Below are 24,498 nucleotides of genomic sequence, written 5' to 3' on the forward strand. Positions count from 1 at the left end.
AGCAGGCTAGAGCCCCTACTTAGGATGAAAGCTACTCATGAGTGGCTGCTCCAGCCTGATGATTCTTTTGAGCTGCTTTTTATGGGAATGTGCATATTGCAAGTGCCCAAAGATCAGCACAGGAACAAAGAGGGACAAACAAAAATGAAATCAAATGAAAGACAACAATGGGTCAATTTCCTTTGATGCAACACAGAAGACTGCTAGGAGATTTCTGCTGGAAGGAGTTGCATGGTTCATAGGTAAATGATGTTACCAGCACTATTCGTCTTTACAAGAATCCTTGGTAAATTTTTATCCTTGTTCATCCAAAGCTCATTTGATTTCAGTTGGCTTAATTCTGAACTCTAAAGGCTCAATCTAAAGCAATTAGGTCAGTTAATTTGACAGCTAAATCCTTGAGGAACAACAGAAAAATGCTTGAATTTAGGAAAGTAGTTAAAGGCAAAAATATGCTCCCCAAAAGGATATTGTTTCCTAAACTAAATGGGTTATATTAATGAAGCCACTGAAAGAACATCAGCAAATTGCAACATCAAAAATTAAAAAACCCAGAAAAGAATATGCAGATGAGGAGAATTTAAGGTGAAGTCTCTCTTAGATTGTATAATTGCAAAAGAACCTGGTCTCAATTTGGATGTATTTTATTATTATTTGATAGCTTCTATTTGCCAGTGTAAGGGACGTGGGTGGCACTGTGGGTTAAAACACAGAGCCTAGGACTTGCCGATCAGAAGATCGGTGGTTCGAATCCCCGTGACGGGGTGAGCTCCCGTTGCTCAGTCCCTGCTCCTGCCAACCTAGCAGTTCAAAAGCACCTCAAAGTGCAAGTAGATAAATAGGTACCGCTCCAGCGGGAAGGTAAACGGCATTTCCGTGTGCTACTCTGGTTTGCCAGAAGCGGCTTAGTCATGCTGGCCACATGACCCGGAAGCTGTACGCCGGCTCCCTCGGCCAATAAAGCCACAATCCCAGAGTCGGCTACGACTGGACCTAATGGTCAGGGGTCCCTTTACCTTATTTGCCAGTGCAAGAATTTGGACTGTAATGTTTCCATTATAACAGGTGTCTTCTTGTATGTTTAGGCAGATAACAGGCATAAGGAGGGATGCTGTGCTTCCTTTGGAGAGCCAGTGTGGTGTAGTGGTTAAGAGCGGTAGTCTCGTAATCTGGTGAACCAGATTCGCTTCCCCGCTCCTCCACATGCAGCTGCTGGGTGACCTTGGGCCAGTCACACTTTGAAGTCTCTCGGCCCCACTCACCTCACAGAGTGTTTGTTGTGGGGGAGGAAGGGAAAGGAGAATGGTAGCCGCTTTGAGACTCCTTAAAGGGAGTGAAAGGCGGGATATCAAATCTAAACTCTTCTTCTTCTTCTTCTTTCTTCAGTGACAAACCATCTATATCCAACTTGCCCCATATTATGTTGGGATGTGTGTCCATCTCTCTCCCAGTGCTGCTGCCTTCTCAGTCTGAAGCTGGCTGCCTCTAAGGGCCAAAGCAGCAGAGATGTTAAATTTGCCACTTCCAGCTTTTGGATTCATAAGCTATTGCCTACATGGGCTGTTTTCCTTTTTTGCAAACCCATATGTGCAGTTTCTGAGTTTAGTGGATGCTTTCTGAAAAGGACACACCAAGTATACAAATAGGCTCCATAGGGAGTGGGGTAAAGATGTCTTAGACGTCTGCCTCTTCTCATCACTCTCTCTGGGTGAGAGTGGTAATCATGGGTGCAGTGAGGTGGGTTTCTATGGCAAGGCAGTTGCAATTTTGCACGTGCAATTTGTACAAAAAGCTTGGGTGGAATGTGAGTTGTCTGGGAAGTTAGAATGAAGAAACCAGGGGACAGAAATGGGTGCAGATATTCTGTGATGGTTTTCTAGTAGTTAGGCTGTCCAGGGATGTCTATGTTGTACTAGGACAACTTTAAGCTTAAATGAATAATATATACTTAAATGGTGGATTATTATAAATGGCAGAATGAAGTCATGAAATGCTTTTAACAAGCTTCTGTCCTTATTCAACCTTACTGAGAGATGAATATCTGCCCTTAGCTATGCTATGTTTTCTACTAAGGAGAAGGAAAATGAGGATCAGACTGTATTAAAATGTGTGTGCATTTCTTGCCATTGGTGAAATAACTCTTCCTCTCCAAAAGTATAATTTCATCAATAATACAGAAAAGAAGAGCTTCTTTAGCATTGCTCTAGGAACAGATTAATTAGTAATGTTATGTTAGAGAAATCTTGAATTATTACCTATTAGTAACATAATTCTTAAAACAGCTAGATATTCACAGCCTATTTGCTACCCTCTCAGCAATAGACTTGGCAGTAGCTATTTTACTAGCTGTAAGGCACCAAAGATTTCAAAACTGGGACTCTTACTGGCTAGGCTTCCAAACCTTGGGTGATAGTAAAAAAAATTACTCAGAGTAAACCAGCTGACATTAATGGCTCTATCGTGGTCATGTTCATCAGGTGGCACAATAGCTCAGTGTGTCTGGCTGTTAACCAGAAAGTTGGTGGTTCGAGCCCACCCAGGGATGGCTGTGGGTAGGATTCCTGGGGGTTGGACTAGATGACCCTTGGAATCCCTTCCACCTCTATGATTCTTTGACTTCTATGTTCATTAATTTCAATGGGTCTAACTCTTGAGTAAATTTTAGTTGAACACCACCCATAACTTCATTCACCTCTCAAGGCAGCATGTCTGCTAAAGAGCTTGCAGGCTGAATTTTTTTACCCAAATGTCTAGACAGCATTATGTGCCCCACCAGCTGACTTATACCTTGTCACGTGGCCAGGGGAGCCAGCATAGTTCTGCCTGTCCTTATTAAGTCTCATGTTCTGGGCCTGCTCTTCAAACTGAACCTATATACTGTTGTCATCCATCTTCCTCGCGAGACGATGGAGTACAGTTCTGTGGATGAAGTCAAACCACTGTGTAACAGTACTGAAGTGAGCTTCCCTTGGATGAAAGCCTGGGCAGTGTATATGGAGGTCCTGGGCTACCCAGATGTTGTTGTTGTTGTTCATGATGATGATGATGATGATAATGATAATAATAATAATAATAATTTATACCCCGACCATCTGGCTGGGTTTCCCCAGTCATTCTGAGTGTCTTTCCACAAAATATTAAAATACAAGAATTCATCAAATATTAAAAGCTCCCCTAAATAGGGCTGCCTTCAGATGCCTTCTAAAAGTCAGATAGTTGTTTATTTCTTTGACATCTGATGGGAGGGCGTTCCACAGGGCTGGCCCCACTACCGAGAAGGTCCTCTGCCTGGTACCCTGTAATTTCGCTTCTCGCAGTGAGGGAACCGCCAGAAGGTCCTCAGAGTTGGACCTCAGTGTCCGGGCTGAACGATGGGGGTGGAGACGCTCCTTTAGGTATACTATGCCGAGGCTTTAAAGGTCAGCACCAACACTTTGAATTATGCCCGGAAACGTACTGGGAGCCAATGTAGACACATGCACCCCCTCGGCCTTGCTGATGTGGTCTAAAGGTGTATACATATTACTGTTTACTCCAGCTCCAGGAGCTATCACTGCTGGTGTTTGAAGTACACATGACATTAACTACATTCCATATCTATCCTTTTCAGACCATTTAAATTCAGCACTTCCATCAGCTTCTATAATTAGGACTCTTAATGTTTGTACCCATACTTAGCTTTCTAGTAATAGTTTTGTATTGGTGTCCAAACAGCCATCTGTCACACAGATTCCCTCTGCTGTATTACAAAATCCTCAAATGCATCACTTCTAACTTGTCTCCATCCTGGCTGAGTTTTGATGGCACTCCACCTAGTGCCGACTTCTGTGCTGGCCACACCCTATTCCAAACATTGCTCTCCACTCACTGGCTCTACTGTTATGTCACCAGATGCTTTCCTGCCCATCTGTTGCCTCATGCATTGTGCTCTGCTGGCTCTGCTTCAAAGGTTAAACTACAAAATTTCAGCCACAGAATTCTTGCAGGAATAGAAACCTTGCCTGATGGAATCTAGACACATATCAAAACCACACTGAAAATGCTTTTTTTAAAATAAAAAAGGGGGGGGGGAACGACGATGTTTTTTTAAAAATACATTGAATTTTCCGTAAGGCTCACCACCTCCATTTAGTGTCTCATTGTATATTGCACTTAAAACACACTTGAAACGTTTTATTTGCAGCTGTATATCTGAGTCCTCTGTAGATGGCAAGCTTAATTGGAATGTCACCTGTATTTACATTAAATCCCTAAACTCTCTTGTAGTGAGAATTTTGTCAATAGGCATATGATACACATTTGACGTGGCACCTTTTACCTTGGGGCAGAAAGAATGCCCCACTATATCACCATGTGGAAAGTTAGGGGGCATATGTGGCCTGTGGGTTACACAAATCAGATTTATTTATACCAATTGAAATGCCAGCCTAGTTAATATCAACCAAGGTGACATTTTGCCTTCATCCAATCAGTAAAAGCAAGGGTTTCAGAGATAAAGTGCTGCAACAGTTATGAGCAGAAGTAAAATAAAAGTTAATAACACAAGAACATTAGTTGTCTTTAGTAGAAGAATGTATGGTTCAATTATAGAGATGCGGGTTTCTGGGTGAATAGTGAGTGCCGAATGCACACCAATGCCCAATTGCATTATTCTGTGTTCAGGCTATGGATAACCGTTCTGCTTCCAAATAAAGAAAAGAGAAGAAAGCCAAGAGATGAGTTGAGAGGTGGGATCTTGAACCAGTGTGGTGTAGTGGTTAAGAGCGGTAGAATCTGGTGAACCAGATTCGCTTCCCCGCTCCTCCACATGCAGCTGCTGGGTGACCTTGGGCCAGTCACACTTCTCTGAAGTCTCTCAGCCCCACTCACCTCACAGCGTGTTTGTTGTGGGGGAGGAAGGGAAAGGAGAATGTTGAGACTCCTTCGGGTAGCGATAAAGCGGGATATCAAATCCAAACTGGATGTGCAGTGAAGTAAACAGATGGTGACTTTGCCAAAGATTCATCGTTCACCGCTTTCTCAGATATGGATATTCCTTATGGTTAAAAACAAACAAACACAAGGCAGTGTTAATTGGTCATAAAAATGCAATCCTCGGGACTGTTGCTCCAGAAATGTTCCCCTGAGTGTTAAGTGCCAAGAGAGCTGCATCTGCAATGCCAGTTGCGATGTGTGTGGATTTTGCTGCTTGTCACACGGGTAAGGGCAGAGTTGCACTAATCGGTGCTTAGTTTCTGTTTCAGTGCCGCCAGTCCCACTCCTGCAGCTGGAGAAGTGCTGCACTCGAAACAACAGTGTGACCCTCGCCTGGAGGATGCCACCTTTTAGCCATAACCCAGTGGAGGGTTACATCTTGGAACTCGATGACGGAGACGGTGGCCAATTCCGAGTGAGACCTTCGTTCCTTGTTGATTTATGTTTGGCATCCTTAAACAACTGCTTGTATTGCCTACTGGTGTTTAGTATCAAATTGAAAATGTTTTCAATCCAGTCTTAACCTGGCCCTGAAGAGGACCATTCCCTTCCCCATGACAGAAGAATAAGGTCACATCCACATCATATATTAAAAGGACAATTATACCACTTTAACGGTCACAGCTTCCTCCAAACAATCCTGCGATCCCCTGAAAGAGCATCCTTAACAAAATATAGAGCAGAGGGTGATGATATGAATCAGGTTTTTCAGTGGTGGCTTGCTGTTTGTGGAATGTCTTGCCAGGGTGCGATCATTATCTGTTTATAGGCACCAATCAGATAGCCAATCCAGATAATGATGGGGTCCATGAAACCAAATAAAAGATTCCCTTCCCTAATCTAAGGGGATGGGGCTTAGGGAGAGAGGGAGGTTGGACTGGCAAGTAATGCAAGCAGGGGCAAGCCCCCTAGTACTGCAAATTCTCCTTGCATGGTCGCAACATTGCTGAGATTAATTGTTTTGCAACAAGAAATTACATGTGGGTTACTTGGAGCTGGGCATGTTTAGCCTGGAGAAGAGGAGGTTAAGGGGTGATATGATAGCCATGTTCAAATATATAAAAGGATGCCACATAGAGGAGGGAGAAAGGTTGTTTTCTGCTGCTCTAGAGAAGCGGACACAGAGCAATGGATCCAAACTACAAGAAAGAAGATTCCACCTAAACATTAGGAAGAACTTCCTGACAGTAAGAGCTGTTCGACAGTGGAATTTGCTGCCAAGGAGTGTGGCGGAGTCTCCTTCTTTGGAGGTCTTTAAGCAGAGGCTTGACAACCATATGTCAGGAGTGCTCTGATGGTGTTTCTTGCTTGGCAGGGGGTTGGACTCGATGGCCCTTGTGGTCTTTTCCATCTCTATGATTCTATGATTCTATGATTCTATGATTCTACTTTGAAGGGTCTTATTAGGAAAGAGCCCAGGTTAAAAAGAATTTGGTGAACTCAGTTGCTGCCTTTCTCGTTGTCTAGGAAGTGTATGTTGGTAAGGAGACCCTATGCACTATTGATGGCCTTCATTTCAACAGTACATACAATGCAAGAGTCAAAGCCTTTAATTCATCAGGAGTGGGCCCTTATAGCAAGACTGTTGTTTTACAGACTTCTGATGGTGAGTAACTTTAAAGATATGTAAAGTTACTTCTAAAGATTTCTCTTTGTCTAAAATCTATGGAAACTTTGAGATTCTGGTAGTTTTCGGAACAACTGTTTCCAACTCAGTTATAAGGTCCAGATGAACTGCTGGGCCTTGCTGTGTGTAAATAGAAACTGTTGGGGTGTTGTGTGGGTCAACGACATGCAATTAGGTGACAGGAAAGTTGGTTACAGTGAAACCTAATGAAGATTGGGTTTGCTCAGCCTCCATAAGCATCACTGCATTTATGTAGGTGCTTTCGCACTTTGTACTTTGCTCTAACATGGACTGAGAATGTCCCACAATTTGATAGACCTATTAATGTTGGTTGGCAAGGAAAAAATAGGTATAAAAGGAGAATTCCCTGGATGCCCAGTACTCTTTGGTGAAAGAACCCCAGCAGGGATTTAAAATCACAAAATATGCAGCAAAGGAAAGCATGGAAATAATGGCTGTTAGACATTTAAAATATATCCTCGTGAGTTCTAAAACTCCCCTCTCCCAAAGTTCCCCACTTCCCCAGCATAGAAGAAGATCACATGTTTGATAAGTTTAGATGGTTTACTTACAAATTCTCTAAAGGTCAAATTCATCTGCTTTTCCATACAGCATTCAGAAAACACAGGCAGTGAATCTTGGCCAAGTTATAGTAGGAACACAATAATGCAGTCAGAGCTTGGAGCAACCAGCTCACACCTCTTTACGCGTTTTTCTGGTAGAATGAAATACAACAATAGGCTTGATTACCTTCCTCCCAAGGAGAGGTAGAGTGACCAAGCAAAGCCTGGCAGGGCAGATTACTACTCTATAGCATTAACCCCTTCAATGTGTTAATTAGATTTAAGCGTATTGTGTATATTAGGTTGCTTATCCCACAGTTAATGCTTTGAATATGTCTAGGGCCAGACCAAAATACTGTATTGATTGAACTAAATCTCAGTAAATCTTTGAACTTTTTAACCATCATTAAACAACAGAAAAAGCATCGAATTCAAAAAGCTTTGAATTAGAGCTGGAAAGGAAAAATCAGGAACAGTGTAGATTATTCTTTTCATCATTTTGTTTGTTTTCAAGATGCAGCTTGTTCAAGCAGCACCTACAGATGAATATTTTTGTTCAATTTCATAGCGTGTTGCTGATTCTTCTTTTGAAATTGTCATGTGAAGTCATATGACACCATGTGATTGATAGGTGGCAAAGTGTCACCTGTCAAAGTGGCCCACTCAGGGTTAGTGAGAAAAGGAGAATTGTGTGGCACACACATAGTTTGTAGAAAATATTGTGTGGTTTTTTTAAAAAAAACAAAAACAAATAAATCCATGTTTCATTGTGGGAAATCAGTTGATTTCACTACCTTATTAACTAATCCTTTAAACTCGCAATATTTAACAACATTTGAAACAGGGTGAGGGAAAAAGTGGTCCTTTGAAACTAGAAAGATGATGAAGTTTATGGAACTGAAAACTGTACGTAGACCCTTGAACTATTGGCACCTAAAAGCTAGAAGTTACTTCTGTAGAAAATGGAGATGTCCATTGCTTTTACAGTCCCCTTTCCCTAATTATATATAAATGATGAATTCCAGAGCTTAATTACATTTTCTGTCTGTGGAAATAATTTCCTAGCAATGTCTTATAAAATATGGATGTTAATTCAGGCTTCAGTTCTCTGTAATTACACTTGCTACCCATATGGGCAACCGAAGAAATTAATATTGATTAATGATACTGAACTGTCATGAATCACAAAACACATGTTAATCTCTTCCTCTCTTCATATTCATGTTGGAAAACTATGTCAGGAAAAACCATTTTTGTTCCCAAGAATCTCTTTTCTTTTTTAAAAAAGTCTTCAGAGGATCATAATTTGTAATCAACCTGGCCACGGATAGAGCAAAATATGCAAGCCTGAGTGAAGGGATAAGTTGCAGCTAAATTCCCAAGATGAACAATTTTGGATTGTGAGAAGATGAAGATTTGCCTATTTGTTATTTATGTAGCTCAATTGGGATGTTCAGTGTCATACAACAAATCTAGTTGCTAAGGCTAGAATTAGACCTTCTAGCAGATGTGTGGCTGCTGTCAGAAACAGAAGCCTTAACTCTTAATTCTTTCTGGTAGTGATACAGAACGAAGCTACCACATTGTGAATTTCTGTGGCTTCACAAGAACCAGCCAATGAAATCAGAGTAAGAATAGGGAAATCTGCAGCACAATGATGTCATGCAATATTACACAATGATCTCATGTAATGCCACACATTTTCATCACTAGATTTGCTCGGGGGGGGGGGGGGAGGTGGGATATAAACGCAATAAATTAATAAACATAAGGAACCATTTTGTTGTACATATTATCATGCATATTACTGAGGCGTTCCCAAATCAAAGGAAGGATTGAACTCTGATTAATAAGAATACACACAGAGGCTTGAACCAGCAAGACTCTGGGAAGAGTGCGTATAATAATCCCTCTCCCTCTCTCTCCAGCCCCTGGCCCAGGTCGTTTTATTCACAAAAGAGCTTTTTACAAAGTGTTCGTAAGAACCAATCAGATTTCTTCTGAGCATTTCCACAAACCCCACATGGGAACAAAGTTAAACTACCAAAACTAATTAAGCACACATATTTCTGTGGTAAACAAAGAACAGAACTACAAAGGAGTACATTTGGCAACCCCGGAGGTGATAAGCAATATACAGGATAATATATCATGTATATTGCTTATCACCTCCGGGGTTGCCAAATGATATACTCTGGTTTCTCTTCAGATCATATAAATCTTTCGCAATATACATGATAAGAAGGATTGCCAGGAGGACAGCGATCATTATCACCTTCATGTGAGATCTGTTTCCTGGCCCTAAGATTAACATCCTGGGATTAACATATCAGAAAAGCTACATCAAAGAAACTGCCCACTGTCTTTGATGACCCAGGATGCCTGCCTGGCGAAGCAACTGGCAGTGTACGTGACTGGTCAAGAAAGAGAAATGGAACAGGGATGCAGAGGTGTGGATTGATCAAGAATCATATCAAAATAGTTTAAACCCAGTCAACGCAATGCTTTCATTGCTGACACAGATGGCTTACTCTATATTTGTTATAATTCCTCATAGCAATCTCACCTGATCACTACATATTAACATACATTGGCAGTTGATGTGTAATAAAAATTCTCCTTATCACATGACGAAGGTGATAAAAGAGACCAAGTTATGTTGAGGTAAAGAAGTATATAGTTGCATAGATTGGTTGTCTGTATGGACTTAGCATAACATCCTTAGCTCTCAGTTACTGAAATCAATGGAACTTAAATGTGATTTATTTATTTACTGCAGGGATAGGGATCCTCAAGCCTAGGAGCCAAAGGTGCCCCCTGGACTTGTCTACCTGGCCTTTGGGACTCTCCCAAAGACACCCCCAGCCGCAGCCCCTCTCCCCAGACCACCCCCTCCCCTCCCCTGCTTTGAACCCCCTCCTTTTTGCCTAGCAGCAAAATGTCATTGGATTTTGATCCTGCTTCTTACTTGCCTGGATAGAGGATAAAAAGAGGTCTGTGTAAGAACTAGACTCCAGTGCAAACGTAAACTTTGTCATACCGTCCAACGTGCCACAGAGGAAAAATTGAAACACATGACTTTGGGGGCAGCAGTCCCCCAAAACACACATATTGGGGGGGGCACTCTCAACGGGAGCCAGGTGACTTGTGCAAGAACACCGCTTCCCAGAATGGGCATCTTTGGGGGCTGCACTTTCGTGGGAGTCAAACGGGACATCCCAGGATACAGTCAGAAGCTGGGATGGTTTCTGTAATACCAGGGTGTACCGCTTAAAGTGGGACAGTTGAGGCGTATGCTCTGTTGCTCTGCCCTCTTTTGCCATTGGCTCAAACTACCAGTGGCATGTGGCCCTGGAAGGTTTCCCAGAAGGAAAAGCGTCGCTTGGACTTAGTACATTTGTATCCTACCTGTCTTCCATCATGGAACTCAGGGTAGCCAGGCCACAATCTTTCTTCACCTGCTGATCCGGTGCTACTCTTCCAAGATAGGGTGTAACAAACCAGTGCCTTTTGTGGCATCCTCCTAATCCGTCTACACTTTCTTTCTCAATAGTGGCCTGGTTTACATTTGATCCCTCTTCAGCCCATCGGGACATAGTCCTTTCAAACGACAACCTGACTGCTACTTGCAGTAGCTATGATGACCGTGTCATCCTGGGCACAGCAGCTTTCTCAAAGGGAATCCACTATTGGGAACTGCATGTAGACCGTTATGATAACCACCCAGATCCAGCCTTTGGAATTGCCAGAATCAACGTCGTCAAGGACATGATGCTAGGAAAGGATGACAAGGCATGGGCTATGTACGTTGACAACAACCGCAGCTGGTTCATGCACTGCAATTCTCACACCAATCGGTAAGCACCCAAGAACATTTTCTCATGTGCATGTGGAACTTTCCCCCCTCAAGAAGTCACTTCTCAAGAGAGAGGGCTTTTGGGAACCCTTCCAGCATTTCAAGAGCATGCTTCATCAATTCTAGACATTGCAAACTTTCCCCATAAATCAGAAGCTTATTGCTGTGTAGTTCTGTTGACATTTCTTGACATTATAACTTCATTATTTTTTATGGCATCTATGGACCAAGCTAGATGCAATATGAGCAGCCACTTAATTTAAACCTGGGCCTGCTTCAATCACATATAAATCAGCGAATGGAGAGGAGACTGACAATAAGGACACCCAAGTGGCGTGTACTAAACTTCCCCACCAAAATATCACCTCAAGACAGCCTCTACTCCAATCATTTTTCTCTTCAACCAAGCTCTAATTTTGGAAGTGTGGATGGGGCAGAAATCTGATTCATTTCTCCCTTAAACACAAACTTGCCTAATTCACAGTTTCTGAAAGAATACATGAACTGAAACAAGGTCATCCTTTGAAATCTGCACTCCTCTAGATTTTCCAGTGCAGTTCTCCAGCAAATCAATGAGTACAAAAATGCATACACCAGGGTAAAATGTACGTATAAATGTGCATAATAGTGAAAATTGCATTATAAATTTGGAATACTGAATACATTTCTGGTCACTTCACCTCAGCTCACTACAAAAAAGATCCAGTGGAACCTTGGCTCCCGAACCCCTTAGGAGCCAAACATTTCGGCTCCCAGATGATCAAAAACCGGAAATGATTGTTCCGGTTTTTGAACATTCTTTGGAAGCTGAATGTCCGATGTGGCTTCCGTGGCCTCCGATTGGCCACAAGAAGCTCCTGCAGCCAATCAGAAGCCTCACCTTGGTTCCTGAACCGTTTTGGGAGTTGAACGGACTCCCAGAATGGATTAAGTTTGGGAACCAAGGTTCCACAGTATTGTAAAGTTGGAAAAGGTTCAAAAGATGGCTATCCAGTTGATCAATGGGATGGAGCAACTCCCCTATGAGGAAAGGGCACATGGTGAAGCAACCTGGTGGTGATTTCCTCAGAATCTGAACTGCTACATAGACTGAGCCAACCCATATTTAGAGGCGTTGTGTAAATTGGCTGCTAATTTCTGTGCCAGTGGAAAAACTGTCTCCATCTTAGTTCTGGAAACTTTCAGATATTTGAAGATCATTATAAAGGCTATATATTATTCTCTTTACAAGAAATGTTGGTTTGCATGTTATACCTAAGCAGGGAAAGCAGCTGGGCAAGTGAGGCCTTGTGTGTGTGTGACGGAAACATATCTGTTGGCCTCCCCACCTCATACGCCTGACTCTCTTATTTGGAGATGACATTTGCATAAAAGTGCATATGTACTATGTACACACAATTTGTATCCTTGGCAAATTGAGGGCATGAACTATAAATTCAGAGCCTGCACATGTTGGCATAGATGCACATAACCACCCCCTGATTAGTGGTTACCCAGTGCATGGAGACTGAGCATGGCAAGGGGTGTGTGGTCAGTGTCTGTGTTCCTGAACATGCGTACACCACACATACATCCATGTGTGGAATGACTATCGGCACAGAGGTCAAGGTACAATTTTGCTTGTGCTGCTAAAGAATCAAAGAAAGGCTCTCAGTGGTGGTAAAATCTGCAGCGAGATTCAGGCATTGTTTCTTTGTTTATTTATTAAAATGGTCAGTTGCTTTATCTTGCCCAGGGCAACCCAAAGTGACCTACAACCAAACAAATAGTCAATAAACCCCACATAGAGTAGAGACATTAAAACCAAGAAGAATGAGAAATCCATTAAAAACATCCCACCCACAGATGGATCAGAGATCCTGCTACAGGAGAAGCTTTTCAGCGCAGTGTCTGAATTAGGGTTTCACTAATTTAAACACTTCCTGTGGCATTCTTCTCAATAAGGTTTTTTTTTTAATCTTTCCTGCTGCATGCTGGGATTTTATCCATCTTCGTTATGCCCATTTTAAAATGTGGAGAAAAGAATGTGACACCTAAGATTTGAATGGCGAAACTGTGAATCACTTAACATTTTCTTAGAACAGAATGAAAAATTGATGTAAAGGTAGGAAATAAGGATAGCCCTGCTAAACAACAATGACAACAGCTCATATTTAACATTTATATGTGGCAATTTCAAGTATTCTATGCCCATCACATAGATTATCTAGTAGCAGTCCTTACTACAACCCTGTAAGGTTAGTACTATTAACCTCCTGTATTGCAGATGATAGTACTTAAGACTGTGGGACATTGGTTTTTCTAAGGCCATCTAGTGAATTTATGGCAGAGATGAGAATCAAGCCAGGGTATCCTAGACTTGTAGTTCACTTTCCTGAGCACTATGCTACACCAGCAGCCTGATAAAAGACTTGACTTTGATTTCACCAAACCCGAACCCTTGTCCAGCTTCTCTGCCCACAGTACCCACAAAAAACAATAATCAACAAAGCTTGCTTGAGGATCCTTACCATTCTGTAAAATCCTGTCTATTATCCATTTCCTCATTGTTGAGCCAAGCACCTTAGCTATGATTAACTCCAGCCTTCCCCCCCCCCCACTACTAGCCCTGGAATGCTGATTCTATATTTCAGGAATGGAATTCCACTAGATCCAGAACTTTAACATATGTTTAACGTGTGAGGTAGAAATGAAATGCCATCCTGGTCCCTTCTTTCATGAGCCCAAGACCTATGACCCCACAGCTCAGGAACATATAGATTAATTGCATTTATTTTAGACAACCTGCATATTACACTGGCATAGCAGGGTCACAAATACTGGAGAGAAAGTAGGATGAGTGGCTTGAAGGGTTTCTAATCAGTTTGCAACCCCTTTATATGATGGAAAAATAGGCTTGAGATCTGCTCAAAAGTTCCTAAAGACAATGAGCATGTTTCCATTTCTTTTCTCAGAATAATTTTAAACCTGCCGAGAGTAATATTTCCCCCAAAACAATACACATCAAAGGCTCAGATATCTGCCCCTTTAAAACCCTGATTAGATTTAAAGAGGAAATAATGTTAATCTCTACTAAATTTAGAACACTGTGTTGCTTTCAGGCCATGTTGTGTTGCGACAAAATGGCAGCACTCACTCATTGCCCTAGAAACCTACTTTATTAATGTATTCTCAGGCATACTGGATTATAGGCACACAATCTATTTTATGAAATATCACCAAAGCTTAATAAAATCTATTCTGTGGAGGACACAGAAGGGAAATACCTTTTTCAGATTATTATTCATTTTAAAATTATATTATATTATATTCATTTTAAAATTATTATATTATATTATATTATATTATATTATATTATATTATATTATATTATATTATATTATATTACATTATTATTAAATATACAAATTAAGTGCTACTGCCTTTACTCAAGATAAATTACAGAATATCACAAAACTGTGATCAGATAGAAGTAACTAAATACATTAATGTCAAGACCATAATTTTTGCTTCTAGCAGCCATGGGATGCTCTTAGCACCCCCCCCCATTATTTACGATCTTTCAGTCCGACAGTTTCACCCACTCTAGACAGCTGAGTGGTTTGTCTTACCTTTGCCAGCCACTACTTTATGGTGGGAGCATTTGGTATTAATCAGTTTTTGTTACTTACAGTTTTTACTGCTATTAATAAATCTATTATCAAAGGATTCTGAACTGTAAGTACAATGTCATACAGAAATACAAATGGCAAAACTGTAGGATTTTTTATCTTGTTGACTTCCTTAACAAGGTTCTGTCCAACAAGGTTCTGTCCGCCCCCTTTCCAGTAGACCTCCCTGTCCTATCCCATGTTGTTGAGGGAGGTTCCAGACTCTCACAAGTTGCTTTTCCACAGCATCAGGTGGCAAGAGGGGGCAGAAAACTACCCCTGTAAACTTTACTAAATAAACTTAAGATCAAACCATTGTCACTTAATTGAAAAAAATTGAAACCACTGAAGATCAAAATGTATTTGACATGTGTGCTCATTAAAATTACTGTTTCACCATTCATCACATTGGTAAACTTTATCACCTGATATTTCAACCAAAGAATATTACTACAATGATATTTCGCAAAAGAACCACGCACTGATTAATGCACAAATGTTAATTATAGTAGTTTACAATACTTGTTTCACAATCTCTTAATCCTGATGTAATTATTACTTCACATTCCCTCTTATGCTAATGGAAAGTAATCTTAACATCCTCCCTTGTGATCACAGTAATTTACCATAAACATTACACAATCCCCTAAGACTTAGTGTTATAAATAAGGGTTTGGAGACTGAGAAGCATGGCTGGAGTCCTGCTTATTCAATGGTACTTTTCCCTCCCCCCACCTCTCTTAATTTCTTTATTCGTTCAAGGAAGACAATAATAAAAAATGTCAAACAATTAAGGTGCATCCTTGCAGGACTTCAGTACTACACAATAGTTTGGTTTAAACTGATCTAATGACATAATACTCACCCTTTAACTATGCCTTTCCAACCCATTGTTTAATTAGTTTCTTACTGTGGTCCTCTCCTCTTTTTATAATGATGTTATGCATAACTGTTCCAACAGTTAAGTGTGTTGTTTTCTTCACTCTCCTGTATCCACTGAAGAGTGAAAAGCCATACCTCAGTAGTAGAGCATCTGCTGAAGATCCTGGATCTACAGCAGGCTTAACCAAACTTGGCCCTCCAGATGTTTTTGGAGTACAATTCCCACCACCTGACCACCGGTCCCATTAGCTAGGGATGATGGGAGTTGTAGTCCCAAAACATCTGGAGGGCCAAGTTTGGCCATGCCTGATCTACAGGTAGGGCTGGTAGAGATTCCCAGTCTGAAATCCTGGAGAGCTGCTGCCACTGTAGCTGTAGATTTGCTTGAAACTGATGCTAAGATTATGCCTTGCATGTCAGGATGTAATTCTGTTGCAAAACTCCAGTGACATTAACAAAGCATAAGTGTGTGTGGTCAATGCACATATTCAGGGAATTTCTGGCTCAGTGGTTCTATACGCTATAGTGTTGGGCTAGCCTACCTTCCCTGAGGAAAAACACATTACCGTAATGTCAAATCAGTCTTGCATGTAGTAGTTGGCTGAATCCATAAGCATAGTTTGATCCTGCCGTTTAAGCAGCTGTTCCTGTCACCTTATCAAGAGTTGTTAGTAACAAACACAGATTTACTAGGAGCTAGTCTCATAGCTTTTGAGTTCCTATTTCATTTAAGCAACATCTTTTCATGATGGCCAGGTCAGTTGGAAACATATGCATGCAGTTCTTCCCTGTTTACTTTCAATCAAAAACTAATAATAATAACAGTAAGCACAACAGAAACAACACAAATACCTCTATTAGTTTAATATAACACAAAATTGTTATCTTTTTTTAGAAGGGAACAGGGCCTTGGTTCATTTTTAATAATTCTGAGGAAGGCAGATGTGCCACAGGTACAACTTCTTCTAGCAGGGATTGAGCAAAGAGCAGCTGTTGATTGTCCCAGCTTGAACGCTGTTCTAGGGAATGGTGCCCTGTGGTTGCCCTAAAATTGACCTTTTCTATTTCTGTAGCGTTACCGCTTACATACGTTTTCAGACAAATTTGAAATTTTACAAAGCATACATATGACTTAATTGCATAGAATTTTCTTTTCACAAAACGTTATACTTTTTACCCCCTTGATACAGATAATGTTGATCGTGGAAACATATATCAACTTTAATTAAAAATCCTGGCATTTGAAATTAGTTTATTGCATTGCATTTAAATGAAGGGTTGAAATCAAAGCACCAAAAGTATTTTACAAACCACCAGGGCCGTCTTTACCTGGGAGTCCAAGGGGTGCAGGGCAGCTGGGTGCTAAATTCGGGGGGGGGGCACCAAATGTATACCTACTGTATACTGGTCTCTTTTGATTGGCGACAGTGAAAAGCAATGGAGCGATAGTCCCCGCCCCCTCCTCCGTCGCTCCGTTACTCCGTAGCGTCAAATATTCCCAACAAGTCAGGAAACAAAAGCAGTTTTTTCCGCTGCACTGCTGTTACAGGTGAGCGATTCCCCCCCCCCCAAAAAGCTAAACAACTTTGAGTTCACCCCCTAAAAGGTCAACAACTTTGGCTTTCCCCCTCCCCAAAAAAGCTCAATAAAAATTAATTTGGGGGTGGCTAAACTAAATTTGGGGGCGCTGGGCGGATCTTTACACCCCGGTGGCACATATGCTAAAGACGGCCCTGCAAACCTCAAACCCAAATAGCATTACGTGGGGTCAAATCAACATTTGTAAAATTTGCTTGTAAAATTGTAGTTCAGCCATTTCAAATTTAGGAAATTTGGTAAGTGTGGGCCAATATTTCTTTTGGGTTCAACTCTACAAAATAGTAATGATTATTTCATTCTTTTCCTGTGGTTTCGTAAGAGATTCCTGCATTAAGTACAATACATCAACGTAATGTAGCTAACATAGGCATTTTTGTCTCTGATCCTTAGAACAGAAGGGGGTGTTTCAAAAGGTGCAACTGTAGGAGTTCTTCTGGACCTCAACAAGCACACCCTGACCTTTTACATAAATGGGCAACAGCAGGGACCTCCAGCATTTGAAAATGTGGAGGGCGTCTTCATGCCTGCATTAAGCCTCAACCGAAACGTGCAGGTAAAATTATTTTCCCACAGATTTATTTATTTGCTTTTGTATCCCACCTTTCCTCAGAGGAGCTCCTAGTGGCATACATAGTTCTTCCCCTCCTCATTTTATCCCTATAACAATTCTTTGAGGTGGGTTAGGCCAAGAGATTGTGACTGGCCCACCGTCACCCAGTGAGCTTCATGGCTGGGTGGAGATTTGAGTCCTGATCTCCCATGTTCTGTTCTCACTCCACACCATGTACATTTCAAGGACAAAATCCATCTTTCTGTATAAGCTGGAGACATTTCAAACTCTGGTCATTTTTCTGTAGGAATTCAATTGCTTACTGACACATTCAACTGCAAATAGACAAACTTAGGTTGTACAATTAAAGCAGATTTGATCCTTTTCTTCAGCAAACCTGCCCCTGTCATATAACTTCCCCACAAATTTGTGCAAACAAATCAGGATGAAAGCTATTTAAAAAAACACACCATGTTGTCTGGGAGTAACCAGAATCAAAATCAGAGAATGTGTGGTACAATTTCCTTTATCCAAATAGCCCAATCAAGTAGTACAGTATTATTTGTTGGTGGACTGGCACAAACCGCATAAAAGCCAGAAGTTTTGGATGAAGAAAATCTAATTAGTTAAAGGCAACACAGTCGTGCATTGGTTCTCGAATGCCTTGGTATGCGTATGTTTGGGCTCCAAAACGCCGAAAACACAGAAGTAAGTGTTCCGTTTTTTAAACATTCTTAGAAGCCAAATGTCCGATGTGGCTTCCACAGCTTCTGATTGAATGCAGGAAGCTCCTGCAGCTAATTGGAAGCCGTGCCTTGGTTTTTGAACAGTTCTGGGAGTTGAACAGACTCCCGGAACGGATTGAGTTTGACAACCAAGGTACCGCTGTAGATAAAGGTCTACCAGACACTCTTTATATATCCTGTATAAATTCCCCCTTAACTGAGGTGATTCTGGGTGTGGGCAGGGCAGGCAGTCCTTTGGGCTGCATTCACACAAACAGTGTATTCTGTTTCTCTGACACTTCCCTATCTTCTAATTTCCACACTATATTTGAGCTTTCACATGATATAAAACAGGGGTCAGCAACCTAAGGCCCATGGGCCACAAGCGGCCCTCGGGGGTAGTTTAACCTGCCCATGAGCCACCCCCGAACCGAGCCGCCCGCTCGACAAGTCCCCGCCCGTGATCTGGCCCACAGACGGATCTCTACTGGAGTGAACCGGCCCAGGCAAGGTAAACCTTGCCAACCCCTGATATAAAAGACTCTTCCAGAAATCAAGTGGAATATAATGAGAGTTTAGCACTCAATTCCACGTTAATTGCTTCCAGGAAAAAATCTGCTTGCAACCCCATTAACTCAGGAGTAAAGTGAAATGTGGAGCTGTATACCTGCATGAAGATATTTCCTGCCATTTTCATGGGTGAATCATGGGGGAAGAGAAGAAGCATGCATGTGCAAAAAGGGTGAGGGGGTGGCAATGTTGTCCAATGACATTCATTGTTGTGTCAGGAAAGAGTTGAGAGGAGGTAACTCCTAGCGACCTCTCACAGGTTTCCATGGAACCCCAGTTGAGAAAGGCTGCTTTAGACTAACTTCTGACCCACACAGCATTTTCAGGCCTGAGGCTAGGGAGCTCCTCTAGTCAATACCTTTTTGCCTAGGTCTGGCTGAGGTTATGGAGTTTCTCCACACAATACATGGAGACTGCATAGCTAACGAAGGCTGTGAAAGTATTCCACAAAATGTTTCTACTTATCGATTGCTTGGAACAGCAGTAGCCAGAGTGGTTCTCTTCACATATAGCAGGCTAACAACTGTCATCTTCCCTGAACATTGGCTGTGCTGTCTGGAGCTGATGGGAGCTGATGGGATTTGGGAGTCCAACCATTATGTTGGCTCCCTTTGTCTACTTGTGTGTGTGTGGGGGGGGGAGTTCTAATTTGTCAAAAGGGCAACTTCAGGTGGTCAGAACTCTCTTTTTAAACTGATGAGAAGCCCTTCCACACTGATTGGTTGCTATGCTATCAAACTCATGTTATAGTTGAAGGTTTCCTGCTTCATCTTCAAGTTTCAGTTCTAAGTCTTTTTCCGTTTTTTTTCTCCTCGCAGGTGACTCTGCACACAGGACTCGAGGTACCTCAAACTGTCAGACCACCAAAGCTGCCGAGCAACTGAGCTCCTCTTACGTAAATCTGAGCTGGATTTTATAATCTTTCTAAATAGATTTTGGCATAAATATATACGAAGCATTCGTCATTTAGATCAAAATCAGAATTGGTTATTAGAGTTAACTAACCTAACGCTGTTTTTTGTCTACATGCATTTCAAAATGTTACAGCCTTCTGAGAGTGCTTGCATCACCAAATTTCCTGTGCATTAGCAGTATGTGAAACCTGATTGGTCTGCCCATCTAAAGTCAATCACATAAGTAGATATTTTTTTAATTTCAAAAAATGCCTCATTTTCCTTTTCATCCATTTTCCCTTTAGCCACTCATGTGACATGTGCCAGAGAAAGTGAAAAGTACTTTATCACCATTGATTAGACTGGGATTAAATTCTTTGTTGTTATTGTTTTCCATTCTGGTCTCTGAATGTGATGTACTGATGTGGATGATAACAGTACAAATACTGTAGGTACTGTTTGGGTATAAAGGACCCAGTCCCACTGGTGGGATTTGGACTAAATGACCTCTGAGGCATCCTCCAGATTTGGGCATGATGAAACAGGAATGAAATTGTTTGTGATCCCACTGATGTCAGTAGCATAATTCTCAGTGATTCCACTGTGAGCAAGGACTTAATTTTTAAAGCAATATATGCTGCAGGCCTCAAACTGATTGCTGCAGAGTAGTGCTACCGGACCTCTGCAGTGGTGTAGCTGCTTGCAGCACTTGACTGAAGCTCATGCAGCACTAATGTAACTTCATGATTTGTGACTTTGTGGTTGAGAATATAATCAAATGATTTGCAAACAGAGCAGATCTCTGGAAGAGATTCACTCATTAAAACACAGATAAGGACATGTGGAGCAACAAAGCACAGATCCCATATCTACTCAGTAAAATAATAATAAATATTTAACATCTTTATGTGATTTTAGATCTTCTTTTCCCTATGTCCCCCACTCCACCTTTCTAGTCAATATTCTATTATTCAACAGGATTTAATTAACAAAACCGCTAAACCATATACCATTCATATCCTCCTTCCAGTCTAGCAAAATGGACATTGCTTAACTTATCACTCATACATATTCTTCCACAAGTATTTGTTGGATTGCAGTAAAGCCCTTTTTGAAGTTGTTTCATGGCTTTCTGAGATGCCAGCTGAGTCAATCTCTCAGCACGTAGCAACAACTTCGTTTTTAGGGCCAAACTAGATGTGACATTAACTGTGTCTGTGCATTTAGCACACTTAAAAAATAATAAAATTACCGGTAGCTGATGTGGTGCTATTCACTGGTAGCCAGGGTGGATGGGTTGCTCCCAGCTCAAAGAGCAGCTTCAAAGGAATGATTTTAGTAAGGATGAATCTCTCCAGGCTGCTTCTGTGATCCCAGTAGTTACCTATCCCTGATGTACTTTAAATGCAAATATGTATTTAGTATGAGGTCTAGTGGACAGGTTCAGACAAATTTTCTTGGCTTCATAAACGATGGTCAAAGTGGACTACTCCTTCTTTCTTTACCCCTCCTCTCCTTATGCCAGCTTCAGCACTTAATTATTGGTTTGACATTAAGCCAGAGTTCTCAATTACGTCTGAACCAGGGTGATCTGGGTTAATGGGAATTAATTAACTAGGATACTAAACCTGGTTAGTTTGTGAGATTAAGGCTGGATCTAGACACATCAAAAAAACCGTTTCTAGAAAATGTGTTGTAAAGCTCATAATGGGAAATCACATTGCCAAAGAATCGAACTCTACAGCACCATCTGGTGTCTCAGTGTTATAACACATTTATAATGCTTTTTTTAACTTATGTAGTCCTAAGTCACAGTTCCTCTGATCAGACATAATAGAGGACTCTGGTTTAATACCAAGCCAGGAACTAAGTACTGAAGCCAGATTTTAAGAGGTGGAAGAAGGAGCACTCAGTCCTTGTTCCATGTTTCATGAACCATGATCTATGATGCAAGGAAATATTGTTCAAATCCTGCCATAGGGTAGCAAATGTTCCAGTCTGTAATGAGATGGTTAGTATTATCAACATCATGCAGCCATTACTTTAGTTTCGATGAAGATGAGGCCTTGATCAATCAAGTTCTTACGTAACTTCACCATATGTTCTTTCAGAGTATTGTTTTGCTAATTATTTACCTTTCTAATGATGCTTTCACTCTTTGTACATTTAGATGTGCATCTAGGCTAATACACATGCTCTCCTCCTGTTAAAAAGCAACACATGCCAACAGAAGTCCCAGGTGATGCAGGTGGTGTTGCAGGAGTTGGGGAGGAATGCTGAAATGGTCTTCCACAGAAAGAGCCAGGTAAAACTCTAGCCTAGAACAGGGGTGGGGAAACTGTAACCTTCTAAATGCTGTTGGACTCCCATTAGCCTTTTCTACTATGGCCAATGGTCAGGGGTGATGGGAGATGTAGTTGAGCAATATATGATGAACTACCCCTTCCTCACCTCTTACCTAAAACCATCTCCCTGATATGCTAGTTTTATATGCATGGGGAATATGTTTTGCCAGGAAGCAGGAAAGATACCCAGTCCCTGACCGGCAGTCTGAAATTAAGGACATCAGAAATGGATATATCACAAGAATATTCTGCTCATCTGCTATAACACCGATATAATTATGTGCCCTTAGTTAACACAGTTGTACCTTGGAAATCAAACAGCTCAGTTCCCAAACGTTTTGGCTCCCAAACGTTGAAAACCTGTTCTGGTTTGTGAACCAATTTTGGAAGCTGAATGTCCGACGGGGCTTCCACAGCTTCCGAGCAGCCAATCAGAAGCCGCGCTTTGGTTTTCGAATGTTTTGGAAGCCGAAAGGACTTCTTGAATGGATTCCGTTCGACTTCCAAGGTACGACTGTATAAGAATTTTATACATTCCAAATCCAGCTTTCTGCCTTGAATGACACCTCAGATATGGGACATACTGATATGTAGCATGTGGTTTATTTGTTGTTGTTGTTTTTTAAAAGAAAACCTTGCCTACTTCAGATGTTAAATTGGGCCAGGAATCATCCCAGCATCTGCATCTGTAGTATGTGAGTCCATGGGTATAATAATTAGCAAAACACATTATCTCCAGCATACATTTCTGAACATCAGAGATAATGGGAGTTGCCTATGGCATTCTAGCTCATACATTGCATTGTAAAAATACATTGCTGTGACACTTCTGCAGAAATCAAATGTGGCCCTGAAAATCAGCACCTCAGAACAATGGAGACTAGGTATGCCATTGCATGCAGACATTTACTGTTCAGAACCTCGTGGTAGGCATCCTCCACTCATCGTACATATGGAGTTCTAGTCATTTATTATTCATACAGGTATATTACATGGAAATCTGTGGTGCACAGGGGTGTGCATTTGACATGGAAACTGAATTCAATGCATCAACTGAATTTGTGATTATCATGCTTATACTGCTGTGGAACTTCATACGCAACTCAAATGAGCTTTCCATGCATGTATGCAGAGAGTAGTATAACAGTGGAGAGTTATTGGGGAAGGATTAAGAAGTGGGAGAATTAGGAATCTCATGGTAAAGAAATGGAGGGAACCGCCAGTTAAACATTTCCATGCAATTCCAACTTTTTCTTTCAATCCCTGTTTCCTCCACTCTTGCAAGTAGCAAACAGACACTAAGACTGGCAAGGAAAGAATACCAGTGGGTTGGACAGAAAGGTTCCCTTTCTCTGACAGAATGGTCTGGAAAGAGTCCTTCCACTGATGGGGGGAGGGGGACTCATTCCATTACAGGAAATTATTTCCATTGGAGGAAGGAAGCATTTGGATCCAACCAACACCGTGAAAATGTGTAATTTCCCCTCTTAAGCCTGCAAGCAAAGGTGCTTTCTGTTAAGATGTAGCTCTTTTTATTATGCTACTTTAATTTTAAGATACTTCTATATGACTGTGATATATTGACAGTAGCGACAAATGCTGTTCTATTTATTGAATTTCTTGTTTAAAAGTTATCAAAGGGTTCAGCATCAAGCCTACCTCACCTAACATCTTATGGACCCTGCTCACTGTGACCTAAGCCTTGTCTGAATTTAGAACTTGTACAGATAGTAATGACTTATTATACAGTACTTCTTTGGAAATACATCATACGGCCATGATTCCCAAATGGCTGGGCAGCCATTTTGCTCCTGTGAATCACAACAGCTTTATGGGCCAGAGGTGAGCGTTGGGAATAAGGTGATGCAAAAGACTAAGAGAGTTCTGTTTCTGATCCAGACTAAAGCCAACAGATAGGCCCAGGAAACCCAGTAATCCCATTGGTATTAGTCCCATTTAGTAAAATATTTCGGAATCACAGTTGAATGTTAGTGCCACATTTCAGTAATATATTCCTTGTTATACAACCTTGATACCGAAAACATTGGGCTTTTCTTATTAGCAGTAAAGCAGCACTGCTTGTTAGTGTTAGATTGAGCTTCTATCTTCACTTTCAATGATCCCTTGCAATTTAAATTCTTGCAATCCAATTTTTAAAGGGATTTGAAATCATTTTTATACACCTGTTGCAGAGTTCTTTTTTATAATTTCTCTCTGTGTATATAGAGATATGGCACCATAAATTGGTGTGGTGCACTTGCACT

General features: G+C 41.2%; 1 protein-coding gene across 4 annotated transcripts in view; it reads left to right on the forward strand.

Annotated features, from left to right (window-relative positions):
* The window catches only part of TRIM67 (tripartite motif containing 67), a 37,489-nt gene extending 14,176 nt beyond the window's left edge, over positions 1 to 23,313 (forward strand). For 2 of the 4 annotated variants that reach the window (XM_081906836.1, XM_081906837.1), the window contains exons 6-10: positions 5,232 to 5,389; positions 6,442 to 6,580; positions 10,718 to 11,021; positions 17,542 to 17,704; positions 19,815 to 23,313. In XM_081906836.1, coding sequence (XP_081762962.1) covers positions 5,232 to 5,389; positions 6,442 to 6,580; positions 10,718 to 11,021; positions 17,542 to 17,704; positions 19,815 to 19,880 — 830 coding nt within the window. In that variant the 3' untranslated portion in view covers positions 19,881 to 23,313. The remainder of the gene's footprint in view (positions 1 to 5,231; positions 5,390 to 6,441; positions 6,581 to 10,717; positions 11,022 to 17,541; positions 17,705 to 19,814) is intronic. The other 2 variants (XM_081906838.1, XM_081906839.1) reach the window with 1 other exon arrangement.
* Positions 23,314 to 24,498: the final 1,185 nt, after the last annotated feature.

The sequence above is a fragment of the Podarcis melisellensis genome (assembly GCF_964234715.1).
Source record: "Podarcis melisellensis genome assembly, chromosome: 3".
Classification (NCBI taxonomy): domain Eukaryota; kingdom Metazoa; phylum Chordata; class Lepidosauria; order Squamata; family Lacertidae; genus Podarcis; species Podarcis melisellensis.